Source organism: Delphinapterus leucas, chromosome 21 (assembly GCF_059928025.1).
Source record: "Delphinapterus leucas isolate spDelLeu-1000000601 "Yukka" chromosome 21, BTC_Dleu_Yukka2, whole genome shotgun sequence".
NCBI lineage: Eukaryota > Metazoa > Chordata > Mammalia > Artiodactyla > Monodontidae > Delphinapterus > Delphinapterus leucas.
Genome location: NC_143149.1, coordinates 32,846,950 through 32,865,065, shown reverse-complemented (window position 1 = coordinate 32,865,065; position 18,116 = coordinate 32,846,950). Strand labels below are relative to the sequence as shown.

Below are 18,116 nucleotides of genomic sequence, written 5' to 3'. Positions count from 1 at the left end.
ACCTTCTCCAGAGAAAATCATGTCTACCTCTGCGAGGATGGCCTTACACTATGGCCTCAACAGTAGAGCCTTATTAGAACACGACAGAATAAGCCCAATGAGGGTTACACCCTTTTCCTAATTCCTAGAAAAGATGAGATTCCTTATACAAACTCTTCTTAATCTTTCAATACCCTTCTACACAAAGTCACTCTGAAAAGTGAGTTTGGATAAAGCCAGAAACTGACTATAGTCCAAGTACAACAACAAGACATATAGCAAAAGGGACCTACCAGATTGAAAGTAAGAAAAGTATTTTGTCAGTATAATCGAGAAAGAACCATAAATGTATGTCTTAAAAATTAAAAGATGTAAGTAGATATAGAAATGAATAAATTATTGGTTAGTGTTCAAAAATTTGTAGAAATAAAATATATTGGAAAAAATGGCCTAAGTTACAATAGACCAAAACAACAAAGTGTCTAGAAATTTTTTTAATGCACAAAATCTACATGAGGAAAATATTTAAGTTATTTAAAGCTTTACGGAAGACCCGAATAAATGGACAGATACAATACGTGGATGAATCTCACAGCCATATGTTGAGGGAAAGAAGTCAGACACCAAAGAGTATATACTATGTGACCACATTTATGTGAAGTGCAAATAGGCAAAACTAATCTACAGTGAGAGAGGTCAGAACACTGGTTCTTTTTGGTGGGGGGTGGTAATTGCATGGGAGGGAAGGTCCAGAGGGTGTAAGTTGCAGGAGTGGGTGGATCAGACCCCTTCAACACTAACTGATGCTGCTTCCTCTTCCTCTTTCTCAATCCATGCCTATGGCCTCTTGGGGGTGCTCCTTATGGCCAGTGGACTAAAGAAGAAAATACTGAAGGCTGGTTTGTGGATGGCTCTGCATGACACGCTGACACCACCTGGAAGTATATAGCTGCAGCACTACAGCCCCATGCGGGTAGCTCGGAAGCACAGAAGCGAAGGCCAAGCCTCTCAGTGAGCATTACAATTCTTGTCCACTTTGTCTGGAATAAGAAACGGCCAGAAGTATGGATCTACTCTGATTCCTGGGCTGTCACTCATGGCTGGCTGGATGATAAGGGACATGGAAGGAGTGGGCAAGGGAGGTTGGAGGAGAGGCACGGGGATGAACGTCCCAGGATGGGCAGAGACTGAAGATACTTCTGTCTCCTGTCAATGCCCACAGAGGAGAGCCACTGCAGGGAGCCTGCTAATAACAAGGCGGGCAAAATTACATGGTAAGTGGATGCTGGTCAGTTTCTCTGCTCGGCCACTACACTGTTTGTTCAATAGTATGACCTTCCTCTGACCAAGGCAGAGATGGATAATGCTGCTGTTAACCGGCCAGCAGAGACACCCATGAGCCCCCAGCGTGGCACTGTTCCCAGGGAGACAAGCCAGCCAAATGACGGCAGCTTGATTATAGTGGAAGAGGCAGAGATTCATCCTGGGCATCATTCCACGGGAACAGCTCCGCATTCGGGATATGGACTTGCTCTCCCCATCTGCCTCTGTCAGCACCACCGTCTGCAGACCCATAGAACCACACTCCCTACAGCACTGCTTCTGATGAAGGAGCTCATTTCACAGCAAAGGAAGTGCAGCCACATACTCTATCGTCCGGAAGTGGCTGGGAAAACAGAAATTGGAGTGGCTTAATGAAGACACAGTTACAGTACCAGTTGGGACACAACATCCTGAAAGGATGGGATTCTGCCTTATAGGATGCAGTCTACGCATTGAATCAAAGGACATTATATGATGTTATCTCTGCCACAGTGAGAATGCATGGGTCTGGGATTGAAAGGGTGAAAGGAGAGACTTTGCTCACTATATATACAAAAAAAAGCCTTGCAGAAGTTTTGCTTCCCACACTGACGGTCTTGAGCTCTGCTGGTCTGGAGGTCTTAGTGCCCAAGGAGGGAACACTTCAACCAGCAGCGTTCTGTTTAATTGGAGCATGAGACTGCCACCTGCCCATTCTGGGTTCCTGATGCCACTGAGCCAACAGGCCAGGAAAGTGTTTACTCTACTGATTAGAATGATTGATCCTGATTGCCAGGAAGAAATTGAGTTGCTGCTATACAATCGGGGCAGTGAGAACTGTGTCTGGAACCCAGGGGATTCTCTGGAGCGTCTCTTGGCACTTTTATGTGCGATAGTTAAGATTACTGTAAAATTACAGCAAAAAAAAAAAAAAAAAAGGCTGTATGATTTTGGATTTGGATTTTTTAGGAATGAAGATTTGGATCACAGCACCTGGCAAAGAATCCCGACCAGCTGAGGCTCTGGCTGAGGGCAGGGGAAATATGGAACGCGTAGTGGGGAAAGAAAGCCATCTGATCAATTCCAGCCTCATGGAAGACAAAGGTATCAGGTACAGAAACAAGGACACAGGGGCTGTGTGCAGTTTCTCTTTGCTTGTTATGTGTGTGCTTACTTGTACATGCAATCCATTTCCTTCTCTCTCCTTCTTCCTAATATTATTTCATATACAGGTTGTTGGAGATAGAACTTTATAATTTAGCGCGACTGAATTTGGGGAGTCATTCATATAGCTGGTGATGGATACAGTGACTGTATCTCTTGATTTGGGGGAAGGGTGAGAACATTTTCATTTCTGTGCAGGATGCTCATATCTTGTTAGGTGGAAACAGAGTTGTTTTGCTGTTGGAAGGAAGTTTAAGTGTATGTGGGAGGACGGATATGGAAGCTGACGGTCAAAGGGCTGGACTCTGCGCATCACCGGCTTATTGCCTGTTCATCCCAAATCCACCCTACATGGTCCTGTTTTTGATGCTGGAACACCTCCGCCTTGCCGGCTGGCCCGGTTATCAGCTTTGTCACTGGGAACACTGGAGGGACACAGAGGAGGAGGGGCTCTTCCTGCTGCTCGGATGTGCTCCTATTGGGGGCCCACGCCCGGAGGCAGTTTCTCAGTGAGTTGTGTGCAGTGATCCATGCAGGGATGCCACATCCTGTGAGAGCCAGCATCATTCCAACAAACTGGGAGACAGTTTGTGATGGGAAAAATCTGACTGCTGCCCTCACCCCACAGCCAGCTCTTCCTGGAGAGGGAGAGCCACTTCTGAGAGACCTCCTGGGCCCCATGAGAAGATCACATTTAATTTAAGCCGATTACAGCCCTAGTTTCCTCGTGGATAATTGTGAGGGCTACCAAAGGCTGTATCTCAACAACCTAAACCCACTGAATTGTAAGAAACACCATGATTTTATGTACCAGTAAGAAGAAAATGCCAGCAACTGAACTTTGGCGCCACGTCTTAGCAGTAATCGCCATGACAAATGAACAAGTCACACCAGACTCTTGTTGCTTTAAGTTTTTTCAGCTACCCTGAGGGACCTGGCAGTTTCTCTTGCCTTCCATTGCATTGCTTGGCATGCGAGACAGACCTTTGTCCTTTGGCTTGTGTTTCAGTGACAGACAGGCTCGCCTTTTTGTAGGTATATTCTGTTCTTATGACCCATTAGAATTTGGTAGAATTATGGTCATATCTCCACATGAAATATTTATTTGACCAATATCAGATTTATGCTCACTGCTGTTTCTATGCGTTTCTGCGTACACAATACATTTGTGTCAAGTTGAATCAAAGGGTAATCTTTCTGGGACTTCCTGGCGGTCCAGTGGTTAGGACTCCGCGCTTCCACTGCAGGGGGCACGGGTTCGATCCACGGTTGAGGAACTAAGATCCTGCGTGTCATGTGGCGAGGCCAAAGGAAAAAAAAAAAAAAGAAAAAGGGTAATCTTTCTGAAGAGATTTTTAAAGGCAATTAGATTCAACGTGGGTAGTACCAAGTGTACATGGCTCAACTGAATGACAGCTATGACCAAGTTCACACACGCAAATGACAACTGTAAGTCAATAACCACAACTGTGACATGATATTGATTCAAAAACATGTCCCACGTTGAAAAAATTACACCCTTTTTATCGCTGATGAAACATGTATTTCAAGTAAAGTTAGTCCAGTGCCCGGCACACTGCAACCAGTCTACACATGCTGGTCCTGCTCCAGATACATCTTTCAAAGACAGTGCTTTCCTTCTAGAATGCACTATCCAATAGAGTAGTCACCTGCCACACATGGCTATTCACATTGAAAATGCAATTAAATAACAAGTAAGATGAAAAATCTAGTTCCTCAGTTGCACTCACCACATTTCAAGTCTCAGCTGCCCCCTTACTGGACGGTGCAGATTGGATGGCTCTTGTTGCCACACGAAGTTCTATTGAGGAGCACTTTTCTAGAAACTTCTATTAATAAGACATATATATATATTTTTTTTGGATAAAATTGAAACTGTATTCTTCATAACATATGCAGATATTAAATTAAATGCTAAACATAGAAAGCTTCTAAAAGTAAATGTAGATTATGAAAATATCTTCAACTTGGAATAGGCAAAAATGCATACCTTTGTTTTTAACAATTTTTAATCTGAGATTGGCGTCAAGATGACACAGGGTGAGGAGGGTAAAGAGGATGCTACCTATTATTTATTAATCAGAATGCATATAGAAGAAAAGGATAAGATAAAACCAGCATCGCTAACTAGAAAACAGATTGTCAATTTGTACCGAGCACTTCTTTTTTTTGAAGTATAGTTGACTTACAATATTATATTAGTTTCAAGTGTACAACATAGTGATTCACAATTTTTAAAGATTAAACTCCATTTAAAGTAATTACAAATAACAGCCATATTTTCCTGTGCTGTGCAATAGATCCTTGTAGCTTATTTTATACATAATAGTTTGTACCTTTTAATCCCCTACCCCCATCACATCCCTCCCCCGTCCCTCTCCCCTCCCCCCTCCCCCTAACCATTGGGTTGTTCTCTATATCTGTGAGTCTGTTTCTGTTTTGTTATATACCTTCATTTGTTTTGTTTTTAGATTCCACATATAAGTGATAACACAGAGTGTCTGTCTTTCTCTGACTTATTTTACTAAGCATAATGCCCTCCCGATCCATCCCTGTTGCTGCAATAGACATACACTTCTTATATACACAGAATATATTACTAAGTGTCCATGTCACTCACATTCTTTCCATTTCTACCATTACCGTCTCTGCCCACACCTTCCTCTTCTCCCCAAGCCCCAGCCCAACACCCATCCACAAAAATGGGCTTCTACCTCCAGGGATTTTTTGCTCTTTTTTAAAAAAACTATTAATTTTAAAATAACTATAGATTCACAGGAAGTTCCAAACAATTACAGATTTACAAGAAGTTGCAAATACTCTATAGAGAGGTCCCACACACCTTGCACCTAGTTTTTCTCAATGGTCACATCTTACAAAAACCAGGTAACTGACACTGATTCAATGTGTGTGTATAGCTCTGTATCATCACATGCAGATTTGTGCAACCACCAGCAGAATCAAGATACAGAACCATTCTATTACCAGAAATATCTCCCTTGGGTTATCCCTTAAACACTCCCCCTCCACCCCTCCAACGTTACTAATTCCAGGAAATCACTAATTTCCCTTTATTCTCCATCTCATAACGCAGTCATTTTGAGAACATTGTATAAATGGAACTACACAGTATGTGACCCTTTGAGACTGGCTTTATTTTTCACTCAGCATAACGTCCTTGAGGTCTATCCAAATTGTTGCATGTGTCAATAGTTTGTGTCTTTTTATCGCTGAGTAGTACTCCACGTTATGACGTATCACAGTCTGTTTAACTATTCACCTGTTGTGGGAAATGTTGCTTCCAGTTTTTGGCTCTTAAAAATAAAGCTGCAATGAACACCTTCCTGTGTGGACGTAAGATTTCATTTCTCTAGGATAAATGCCAGGAATGTGATTGCTGAGTCGTATGGTATCTATTTAGTTCTTTTAAGAAACTGCCAAACGATTCCAGGGCACCACTTTATACACCACGAGCAACGTCTGAGTGATTCAGCTCCCCACAGGTTCACTAACACTTGATATTGTCACCATTTTAAAATTTACTTGCTTTGTAAGTGATAATGATATTGTATCACTAATTGTTTTAATTTGAATTTCTATTGAACATCTCTTTACATGATTGCCACCCGTGCATCCTTTTTTTTCGTGAAATATCTCTCCATGGCTTTTGTCCATTTTCTAATCAGACTGTCAGTAAAAAAAAAAAAAAAAAAAAGTTAAGTTTTGAGAATGCTTTATATATTCTAGGTGAATCCTTTGTGAGATACATGGTTTGCAAATATTTTCTCCAAATCTATAGCTTGTCTTTTCATTCTCTTAAGTATCTTTCACAGGGCAAAAGTTTTCAATTTTGATGACGTCTACTTTATTGATTTTTAAAATTTTATGGGCCATGATTTTGATATAATGTCTGAAAACCTCACCAAGCTCTACATCCTGAAGATTTTCTGTATTTTTCCTAAAAGTTTTGTAGTTTTACATTTTACGCTTAAATCTATGATCCATTTTGAGATATTTTTTATATAAAGTGTGAGACAGGTCAAATTTTTAATTTTTGCTAATGGATATCCAACCATTTGTTGAAAAGACTAATCTTCCTCCATTGAATTACTTTTGCACCTTTGTCAAAAAATCTGTTGGTTGTACTTGTGTGGGTCTATTTCCGGTTCCTCTTTTCTGTTCAGTTGATCTGTGTGTCTACTTTTCTAACCACTAGAATGTCTTGAAACTGGTAGAGTCATTAATCCAGTTCACACTTCTCTTTCAGAATTATTTTAGCTATTTAGCTCCTTTGTGTCTCCATATAAATATAAGAATAATCTTGCCTATATCTACCAAAAGTATTGCTTGGATTCTGATAAAAATTGTATTAAACCTATCAACTTGGGGAGAACTGATACTTTAAAATGTTGAGTCATCCAATCCACAACATGGTATTTCTCTCCATTTATTTAGTTCTTTGGATTCTTTCATCAGCATTTTATAGTTTTCAGCATACAGGTCCTATACATGTTTTGTTAGGTTTACACCTACGTATCTTTTTTTTTTTTTGCCTTCGGATCCATTTTTATTTTATGATTTTCAAATTTCTTATTATTCTCATTTTTTTATACAATTTTAAAGGTTACACTTCATTTACAGTTATTACAAAGTATTGGCTCTATTCCCCGTGTTGCACACACACCCTTGTAGCCTGTCTTACCCCCAATAGTTTGTACCTCCCACTCCCCCTCCCCTACAATGCCCCTCCCCACTGCCCCCCTCCCTGGTAACCACCAGTTTGTTCTCTACGTCTGTGAGTCTGCTTCGTTTCTGTTACATTCACTAGTTTGTTGTATTTTTAGATTCCACATATAAGTGATATTATACAGTATTTGTCTTTCTCTGACTTCTTTTACTAAGCATAATGCCCTCCAAGTCCATCCATGTTGCTGCAAATGGCAAAATTTCATTCTTTTTTTTATGGCTGAGGAGTATTCCATTGTATAGATGTACCACATCTTCTTTATCCACTCATCTGTTGATGGACACTTAGGTTGCTTCCATATCTTGGCTATTGTAAATAACGCTGCTACAAATAGTGGAGTGTATGTATCTTTTCAAATTAGTGTTTTTGTTTCCTTCAGATGAACACCCAGGAGTGGAACTGCTGGATCATATGGTAATTCTATTTTTAGGTTTTTGATGAATCTCTATATTGTTTTCCACAGCAGTTGCACCAATTTACATTCCCACCGACAGTGTGCAAGTGTTCCCTTTTCTCCACATCCTTGCCAACATTTGTTATTTATGTTCTTTTTGATGATAGCCATCCTGACAGGTGTGAGGTAGTATCTCATTGTGGTTCTGATTTGCATTTCCCTGATGATTAGCTATGTCAAGCATCTTTTCATGTGCCTGTTGGCCAACTGCATTTCCTCTTTGGAAAAATCATCTATTCAGTTCTTCTGCCCATTTTTTAATCAGGTTGTTTGTTTTTTTTACATTGAGTTGTATGAGCTGTTTATATATGTTGGATATTAATACACCTAAGTATTAATTTGGTTTTGAGTAATTATAAATGCTAGTGTATTTTTAATTTGGGGTTTCATGTGCTCATCTAGTATAGAATTTTGAATGTTTATCTTTGTATTCTGTGACTTTGCTTAAGTCACTTTTTAGCTTTAGGAGAGCTTTTGTAGATTCTTTGGGATTTCTACATAAACCATCATGTCATCTGCAAATAGGGACAGTTTTATCTCTTCATTTCCCATCCCTATGCCTTTTATTTCCTTTTCTTGCCTTATTGTGCTAACACTCCTACTACTATGTTGAACAGCAGGGGTGAGAGAGGACATCCCTGCTTTATTTGAAATGTAAGGGGAAAGCACTCAGTCTTTCACCATTAAGTAAAGTGGTTGCTGCTGGGTTTTTGTAGATGACTATTTATTCAGTTGAGGAAGTTTCCTTCTATTTCCATTTTCCTAAGCCTTTTATCTTGAATGGGTGCTAAATGCTGTCCAGAGTTTTTCTGCATCAACTGATATGATCGTGTGATTTTTCTTCTTTAGCCTCTTAATATGTGATTACACTGATGGATTTCCAAATATTGAACCAGCTTTGTATCCATGGAAAAAAACCCCACACTTGGTCATGGGTTATAACACTGTTGAATTTTCATTAATATTCTGTTAAGGATTTTTGCATCTATATTCATGAGGATGTTTATGTGTTAACTTTCATTTTCTGTACTGTTTTTGTCTAGTTTGGTACAATGTTAATAGTGCCTTCACAAAATGAATTGGGAAGTATTTCCTCCTATTCTGTTTTCTGCAAGAGATAGTGTAGCATGTGTTAATTCTTTCATTGTTTGGTAGAACTTTCCAATGTAACCATCTGGGCCTGGAGATCTCTTTTTCAGGGATTTTTAAATTACAAATTCAATTTCCTTCATGGCTATAAGGCTATTCAAATTATTTCATATTTGATGAGTTGTGGTAGCTTGTGCTTTTCAAGGAATTGGTTCACGTAATCTAAGCTGTCACATTTATTGCATACAGCTGTTCACAGTATTCCTTTCCTATTCTTTTGATACCTGCAACACTGATAATATCATCTTTATTCCTGATATTGATAATTTGGGTCTTCTCTCTTTGATCTTAACAGAGAAGCAGCTCATTGTTTTATTGATTTTGTTTTCCTTTTTGTCAATGCCTTTGACTTCTGGTCTTATCTTTCTTGTTTTGTTCCTTCTGCTTGCTTTTGATTATTTTGCTCTTCTTTTTTTTAAGTCCTTGAAGTCTTTTGGTGTTATAAATTTCTCTTTCAATTGGTTTAGCCGTATCCCACAAATTTTGATATGTTGTATTTTTATTTTCATTCAGTTCAATGTATTCTTAAAATTTCCTGTGAGACTTCCTCTTTGGTCCATGAGCTACATAGAAGCATTTTTTTTAGTTTGCGTATGTTTGGGATTTTCCTGCTATATTTGTTACTCATTCCTGGCGTGATTCCACTGTGGTCAGAGAACACACTCTGTATATAAATTTTTGTAAGTTTTTTGAGGTTTGTCTTATGAGCCAGGATTTGGTCTATCTTAGTATATGTTCCATGGGTGCTTGAAAGGAATATGTATTCTGTTGTTGTTGGGGGAAGGCTCTATAAATGTTGATGAGATCCTGTCGGGTGATGGTGCTGTTGAGTTCTTCTATATCCTTTATATATTGCTGATTTTATATAGTTGTTCTATGAATTGTTAACATCCCCAACTATACTTGTGGACTTGTCTTTTCCACCTTGCAGCTCTATCAGTTTTGCTTCATATATTTTGCATCTCTGTTGTTTGGTGCATATAGATTTAGGGTTGCTATGTCTTTCCATGGACTGCTGCAATTTATTACTATGATGTTCTTCCCTGTCACGGGTAATTTTCTTAGCTCTGAAGTATAATTTATCTGATATTAATATAGTCACTCCTGCATTTTTTGATTAATGTTTGCATGGCATATCTCTTCCATCCTTTTACTTTCAACTTGCTTTGATCATTATATTTGAAAGGAGATTCTTGTAGACAGCCTATATTGGGGTCTCTTTCAGATCTGCTCTGCCAATATCTATCTTTTAATTGCTGCATTTCAGTCTATTTACATTAAATATAATTATTGATGTGTTAAGGCTCAAGTCTCCCATTTCATTTTAGGTTGCTTTGTTTTTTCTCTGTGCTTCTAGCTTCTCTTTTTCCTTTTCCTCCTTTTCTATAAGTTTCTTGAACATTTTTTAGGATTCCATTTCAATTTATTTATGGTGTTTTTGAGTGTACCTCTTTGTATACCTTTTTCAGGTTGCTCTAGGTATTCTATTATATATGCATATCTTATCACAGTTTGATACCTGAGCCTAAAGTGTCAATTTATGAATTCCCTCTGAATTCAAGTGAAGTATAGGAACCTTGCCTCTTTGTATCTTTTACTCTAACCCATTTATAGTAAAATTGCCTTAAATACTTCCTGTACATACACTGAGAACCATATCAAACCATGTTATAATTTCTGCTTCAACCACCAACATAACTTAGAAAACTCCAGAAAAGAAAGTCTATTATATTTATCCATACTTTTAGTCTTTCTCTTATTCTTTCTAACTTACTGAAGTTCCAAGAATGCTTCTTTTATCCTTTTCACTCTGTTTTGAGAGCTTCCTTTAGCCATTCTTTTAGGGTGTGTCTGCTGGCTACAAATTCTCTTCATTTTCTTTGATTTGAGAATGTCGTGACTTCCCCCTTCATTCAGAAGGCATTCCTGAATATACCTCTAGTAAATTTTAGCTGGACACAGGATTTTGGGTTGAGAGTTCTTTTCTACCAGAACCTGAAAAATGTGCCACTTCTTCTGACTTCCATGGTTTCTGATGAGAAATCTGCTATCATTCAAATAGTTTCCCGCCCCCCATAACTAAGGTGTATCTCTTGTAGTTTTACACATTTTTTTCCCTTTATCTTTAGTTTTTAGGGGTTTGACTGTATGTGTCTCCATATACACTTCTTTCTTTGTGAGAGTTTATCCTGTTTGGGGTTTGCTCAGCTTGTTGAATATACAGGTTTATATTTTTTGCCAAATTTGAAGGATTTACAGGTATTCGTTCCTTGAATACTTTTCAGCTACACCTCTTTTCTGCTCTCCTTTTTGGGACTTAGATGACATAAATATTAGCTCTTTTGTTATAGCCCCACAGGGCTTTGAGGCTCTGTTGTTTTTTCCCAATGTTTTCTTTCTTTCTATCGTTCTGTTTTCAAGTTCACTGATTTGTTCCCCTCCATTCTGCTGCTGAGCCTATCCATTGATATTTTTACTTCATTTATTTTACTTCATGTATTTTTCAGTCCTAAAATTTCTACTTGGTTCTTCTTTACATCTTCTGTTTCTTTGCTGAGGCTTTCTATTTTTGTTTGTTTGTTTCAAGCTAGTTCATAATTATTGTTTGAAGCATGTTTAAATGATGGCTGCTTTGAAATCCTTTTCAGATACTTCTAAATCTCTGCCACTTGGGTGTCTGTGTCTGTTGGGTTACCTTTTCTCAGTTGAGGTTTCCTAACTCTTGGTATGACGAGTGATTTTGGAATAAGACCTGGACATCTGAGTCTCAGGTTATGAGACTCTGGCTTTCATTTAATTCCTGTCTTAGCAGGCCTCCTCTGATATCCAGTGGGGGAAGCAGGGTGCTATCTCATCACCACCAAGTGGGAGTGGAAGCCCAGGCTTCCCGAGTGGGAAGAGCTCTTCCTCACTGTTGGGTGGCAATAGGAGTCCAGGCTCCCCAGTAGGTCTGCTGTCTCCTGGGGGCAGGAACGCCTCATTCCTGCTGGGCATTCCCCACGTGGTCTCCCCTGATACCAGCAGGAGAGGCCTTGTTACTGTCCAGCATCAATGAAAGTCCCAGTTCCTCACCCCATCACTCCAGTGGGGCACTTAATTATGGCCTGATGTGTGTGGAAGTTTAAGTTTCCCCCTTGGTCTTTGCAAGCAGGGGTGGGGCAGTATGTTTTGTGATGTTTGGCTGCCATACAGTGGTTATCACTTACATTTCTCCTGTTTTGTGTGGCTGCCTCGTCCTGACCCTTCACCTGATGTAGTGAGTTGGGTGCACACCCACAAAGGCATGCCCATGTCCTAGTTCCCAGAACCTGTGAACATTACCTTATACAGCAAAATATGTGATTCAGTTAAGGACTTTGAGAGGAACTCACCCTAGGTTATCTGGATTGGCTCTAAGTCTAATGACAAGTGTCCTTGTAAGAGATGCACAGGGGAGATTTGACAGATAGAAGAGAAGGCAATATGATCACATTGGCAGAAACTGAATAGATGTAGCCACAAGCCAAGGACCACCTGGAGCCACCAGAAGCTGGAAAAGGAAAGGAACGTATCTCCCCTACAACTTCTGGAGGGAGCACAGTCCTGCCAGCATCCTGATTTCAGAGTTCTGGCCTCCAGAACTGTGAGAGAACACGTATCTGTTGTTTTAAGCCACCCAGTTTGTGGCAACTTGTTATAGTTTGGTACTGTAAAGTGAGGTGCTACTGTTAAAAAACTCAAACTGTGGAAATGGCTTTCAAATTATATAATGGTTAGATGCTAGAAGAATTCTGAGATGCATGAGAGGAAAAGCCTAGGTTGCCTTAAACAGACGATTGGTATAAATGAGTGTTAAAGAAATTGATGATGAGGGCTCAGAAAGTGAGAAGCATGGTAGAAAAAGTTTCTAATGTCTCAGAGGATACATACATCGTCATGAACAGAATGTCGGTAGATGTGAATGTTACTTGGCTCTGCCATTGTGTTCTACCATTATGTGGACAGCGGAACTTGTAAGCAATGAACTTGAGTATTTTATTGCAGAGATTTCCAAGCAAAGTGTTGAAGGTGCGGTGTGATTTCTCCTTGCTGCTTACAGTAAAATGCAAGACAAAAGAAATAAATTGAAGAAAGAACTGTTAAGAAGAAAAGCAGCAGCATTTGATGATTTAGGAGATTCTCCATCTATCCATATTGCAAAGGATGCTAAAATTAAAAAACTCACTGTTGGAGAGAAGTCCAAGGGTGCAGCTGGACATCCTTTTGCTGAAGAGATTATTTGTGTGACTCACAGACCCACTCACTCATCTCAGCAGAAGCCAGGAATAGAAGTGGAGTTATCCAAGAAAGACCTGTGGATCTTTTGTTAACTGTGTGGACTCCCATGACATACACAGGAGACCCACAAGATTATTAAGAATGTTGTATCAGCAGAAACAAGCTTGGTCTGAAAAGAACAGAGAGAGGATGGCATAAGTCTATTGGACTTCTAAAACTCAAGAGCCAGGAAATGGTTAACAGAGTTACCTGGTTGTAAACATGTGGTAGCTGTCAAAACAAAGGAGGGATGACTCTGAGGGCAGAGCCATGGGTGCAAAGGAAGAGACTGGAAGAGCAGTTACAGAGGCAGTGGGTGCAGAGGGAGAGAGGCCTATGAAGCTGCCTTGGGTTCAGTGGACAGAGCCTCAAGTGAAAGAAAATCATTCTCAGGACTTGGAACCTAATGGAATTTACCCTGGTAGATTTCAAACTTGCTTCAGGCTAGTGACTCCTTTATTCCTTCCAATTTCTCCCCTTTGGAATGGGAATGTCTATCTCGCCATTGTATTTTGGAAGCAGACAAATGGTTTTCTAGCTTCACAGGCCCACAGATGGAGGGATTTTGTCACAGGATGGATCATGCCCAGGGCCTGCCACACCTGATGTAGATGAGATTCAAGGCTTCTGAGCTGACGATATTTAGATTTTGGTCTTAGTGTTGATTCTGTAGTGGGTTTTGAGACTTTTCGGGATGGGGTGAATATATTTTGCATGTGACGAATGTGAATTCTGGGGGGCTAGATGGTGGACTGTAGTGGGTTCAATGGTGGCTCCCCAGGAAGAAATGTCCACATCCTAATCCCCAGAATCTATAAATATCGCCTTATATTGTAAAACATGAGATCAAATTAAGGGTCTTGATCAAATTATGTGCCTCTTAGGCACTTATCTTGGATTATCCAGATCAGCCCTAAATTCAATCACGAGGGTTTTTTATGAAAGGTACACAGGGGAGATTTGACATAGAAAAAGAGGTAGCAACGCGACCACAGGGGCAGAGATGCAGCCACCAAGTCAAGGATCTCCTGGACCCACCAGAAGCTGGAAGAAGCAAAAAACAGAATCTCCCCTAGGGACTTTGGAGGACTTGATCTCAGACTTCGGCCTCCAGACCTGTGAGAATAAATGTCTGTTTTAAGCCATATAGTTTGTGGTGATTTGTTACAGCAGACCTAGGAATCTAACAGAGTTGGAGAGCAGCTTCTTTGTTTGTGCCATTGGTCGGCATCTCCAGCCTCCATCAGGGACACAGGAGGCAAGAGAAAAACCCAGGGAACTCACCACCACATGACCGCTCAGGGCCAAGGTCCCTAGCTGGTCTGCCTCCTACTCACTGCCTTTTGGGGTCTTCTTATCTTTGTTTATAAATAACATCCAAGGATCTCAGCTGTACTAGCAGGAGGAATAGGAAAAAAGTACATCTGCTCCACGTTTTGGAAGTGGAAGTCCTACCTCCAGAATTTTCACTTTTTCAACCAACTAGCATATTCCAGTTACATCACTCGTTTTAAACATTAGCTTTGGTAATGTCCTTCCTTGCTCAAAATTCTTCAGTGGCTCCCAACTGCCTATAAAATCAGCCCCTGACTCTCAACTCCACATTCATTCCCTCCCTAATCTGACCCCATCCCAGCCTACCTTTCTGGTATAATGTCCCACTGTGTTCCTCACCAGTGTTTCCAAAATCACGCTTTATCAAACTCAGTTCTTTGGGACGTTAATCAATGTTACATGCACACGGGAGAAAAAAAAAGGCTCTACTGTCAAATGAGTTGGGTAAACAGTGGATTTAGGTAGATTTAAGCCAGTTTATTATTACAGATCTTTCAGATTCTTTAATAAACCAGTGCACAAGGTGAATCTCCAAGAGGCAGTTAAAGCATGAAGCGTTTCCCCAACTTCCCTGACACGGAACCCACTGTACCGCCTCCATGGAAGGCACTCTGTGAAACTCTTCTCGTCCCACTTTCTTCTCCAACCAGACTTGCCTGTTTGTTATCATCTGAACTCACTTTGCTTTCCTGCTGTTATAGGAAGGAGCAGCTTTTGTGAAACGTCCAAGAGGCCTTGCTGGTGCTCTGGCACTGTTTGATCAGGCACCACTCAATTTCATAAAACTTTCCATTAAAGCTGGACTTTGAGTTCAGAAGTCCCAACCAGAGGTATTATAAAAATAGACTGTGGGACTTGAATCATGTTACAAAATAGAGAATCTGTTTTTTAAATATAAATCCACTTAATAATACCGCTGGATGACACGAGGGATGGGAACTGCCCCGTCAACCCTGCCGCACCCAGGGGCAGGGGGTATGGGCACAGGGGTCAGCAAGCTGGTGGTTGACAGACATCTTCCTCTTCTTTCCTTCTTCTCCATGGCAGCTTGCTCCCGGGGACTCTTTGGGGTCCACAGGAAGGGAGACGCTCTCCCCTCCTGGCACCAGCGACTCACTCTGGCTGGAGAGACTTTGGACGGGGAAAGCAGCACTCACCCAACCTGGCCCAAGGTCGTAGGCAGAAGGAAAACATTAGCAGCCGTGAAGTCAGAAGAGGAGGGAGGACCGGGCTGGGCCGAATCCATGGTTTCAAGAGAAGCCGGATCCAGATGAAACCTTAGCTGTGAAGATAGGTGGATGAGGCCTCTGGAGATCAGGAGGGGTCAGGAGAGGACAGCTAGCACCAAGTGCCATTCATACTTCATCCTAAAAGTCAGTTTGACGTGTGGCCAGTGGTCTGTGGAGCCACTGTACTCGGAGCACTTCTCTCTGCGCAGAGGCAGTGGCTGCCGTGGCTCCACCTCCCCAGACGCCGTGCTCGGCATCCTCGTCTGCTGGGTCTCCGTGGCGGAGGACGTCCAGCGTGCAGATAAGCTGCTGGCACTGCCACGGAGGGCTGCACCCTCAGTCCACGGTGATGGTCATGGCTGCTGGGGAAGCGAGATCTCCATCTGGGTGCCGAGGACACCAGACGCGACGTGGCGGGGCCCCGGGGGCCTCGGGCCAGGCAGCCCGGCAGGGTCAGGGCCGCCCACCGTCAGGAGGCCCGCTCCAGGCTGTGCTTCTCCTCCTCCCCCGACTGCAACCAGCTCCAGTCTAGAGACTAAAAGTCAACGGGCACGTTAAAGACACCGTGGCCACCTAGACATCTGCCTTCTTCGGCAGGCAACCAGCACAGTTTAGAGGGAAATTTAATTCCTCTCGTTAAGACAGTCTTGTTTCTGCAGGGTACCCCTGAGGTAGAGCTACGTCTGCAAAACCATGCCGGAGCTTTTCTTCAGATGGGCTTGGAGCCCTGAGATTCCGGGAAGGTGATTTAAGTATTATTACTGCAGCTCACAGCACTGACTCACGCTCACTGCGGGCAGCTGGTACCCTGGGCTAATCTCAGCTCTCGACCTCCAACCTCACCAGGTGAAATGGCCTGGTCACACTTCCTTTTCTCCTGGCAGAAGTGCAAACGGGCAGTGAAAGGATCCAAGTATACACGGCTCGGAGGAGGAAGAACAGCAAGAAGAGACACAGACAGCAGCAAACCAGAGAAGGACACTTGAATAAATAAGAAGTGGTTACAGTGAGCAGTATCCCCTCCGATTCTTCCCCCAAATCAGAAGTTGTGGAGACGCCAGCATGTGACTGTCTCGGCAGGAAAAGGCCAGAGAGCCACGCGGATGATTCAGCACCCTCTCCGCAATTTCAGCTTTGTCTCAACGTACCTGCATCTGGACTCGTTTTCCTTTAGGTCAGCTTCCCTATAACTAGGACTGCTAAGCCCCGAGTCCCTGAGAGGCGGGGTGGTGACGGGCTCTTGCTTTGTTCCCGGAGCCCAGCACTGCACCCCACACACACATGCCCGGCAATTGTACAGAAGGTGCAGCAGGGGAGAGGCCTTCTCACAGTGATGCTACCTTCTTCGTAAGCAGCGAGTGTAGCAAGGATGAAATGAGATAATGCGCACAAAGCACCTGCACACGTTCAACAGGCATCAGCATTGTTATCACGGTGAATAAGAAGTATGTACTAGAAAATCCTAAGTGTACACTGCGATCGAGGAAGCACGGCATCGCCTTTCCATCTGCTTTTTCTCGTTTGCTGTAGAAAGAAAGGGCGTGGGGCGGCGGGGCTTCCCACGGGCCATTACCCTTAAGCTCTGGTCCTGGTCCTTCATGGTGTCCTGTAGGGCGTTTTCCAGCTGCGTACACAGAGTGTGTGCTTCAGCCACGAGGTCTTCGCTAAAAAAAACGATTGAATTATTAGAACGTGGTCAATGTTAACTTTTCAAAGGTGTTTACAAATACGCTAAAGAGCTTCTGGAAAGATTTTAAAAATTAAATAATTATTCTGAGGCTGAGTGTCTTAAAACACCATGTTATTGCCTAAGTGATTTCATCTGTCTAGTTAAGTGCTGTTACAGAAGCTCGAATCCAGCTACGAGCATCACTGTTCACCATGTGAAAAAGCAGCGACCCGGCTTAATAACAAAGCTCTTTCTGACTTAACTAGATTCTCTCCAAACTGCCATAATCTGAAGATCTCTCCCAAACCACCTGTTTTCCACTTTTTGAAATGGACAAAAATATACACACCATGCAATTTCCCCAGATGTCCCCAGCTCGCTGAGATCTGGGCGAAGCAAGTTCTGGGAACTGATTTGTTTACTGTGCTCTCTCCTTCTCTCTGATGAGAAATGCACGTGTACCCCTGAGAACCCGCCACGGTAAGAAAGAGGAGAGCAGAGCGAGCCATCTGTCCTTTCTAACCTTGGCTCAAGGGCGTGGAGACACAGACAGCAGCCTGTGCCCCCGGGACGACTTCTCCAGAGCTTTGAGAATATCATGGAAAAAGAGTGACAAATCCAGGAGGAAGGACCCTCGATCCCCTCCTCTCACTGTGAAGGGGGCACTGATGGAAGGAACAGAGCACAGCGCTGCCCAGACTCATCCATGGACTACTAACCAGGCTCCAGGCTCCAGGCCGGCCCCAGAGGCCCCGTGAGAGGCACAGGACC

General features: G+C 42.2%; 1 protein-coding gene across 15 annotated transcripts in view; it reads right to left on the bottom strand.

Moving 5' to 3' along the window:
• Nucleotides 1–511: 511 nt before the first annotated feature.
• The window catches only part of IKBKB (inhibitor of nuclear factor kappa B kinase subunit beta), a 61,474-nt gene continuing 43,869 nt past the window's right edge, over nt 512–18,116 (bottom strand). For 7 of the 15 annotated variants that reach the window (XM_089903798.1, XM_089903797.1, XM_022571323.2 and 4 more), the window contains one exon: nt 14,904–17,340. In XM_089903798.1, coding sequence (XP_089759924.1) covers nt 17,139–17,340 — 202 coding nt within the window. In that variant the 3' untranslated portion in view covers nt 14,904–17,138. Of the gene's footprint in view, nt 1,646–3,464; nt 4,296–4,876; nt 13,243–14,903; nt 17,341–18,116 lie in introns of those variants that run through there. The other 8 variants (XR_016391182.1, XR_016391183.1, XM_089903795.1 and 5 more) reach the window with 6 other exon arrangements.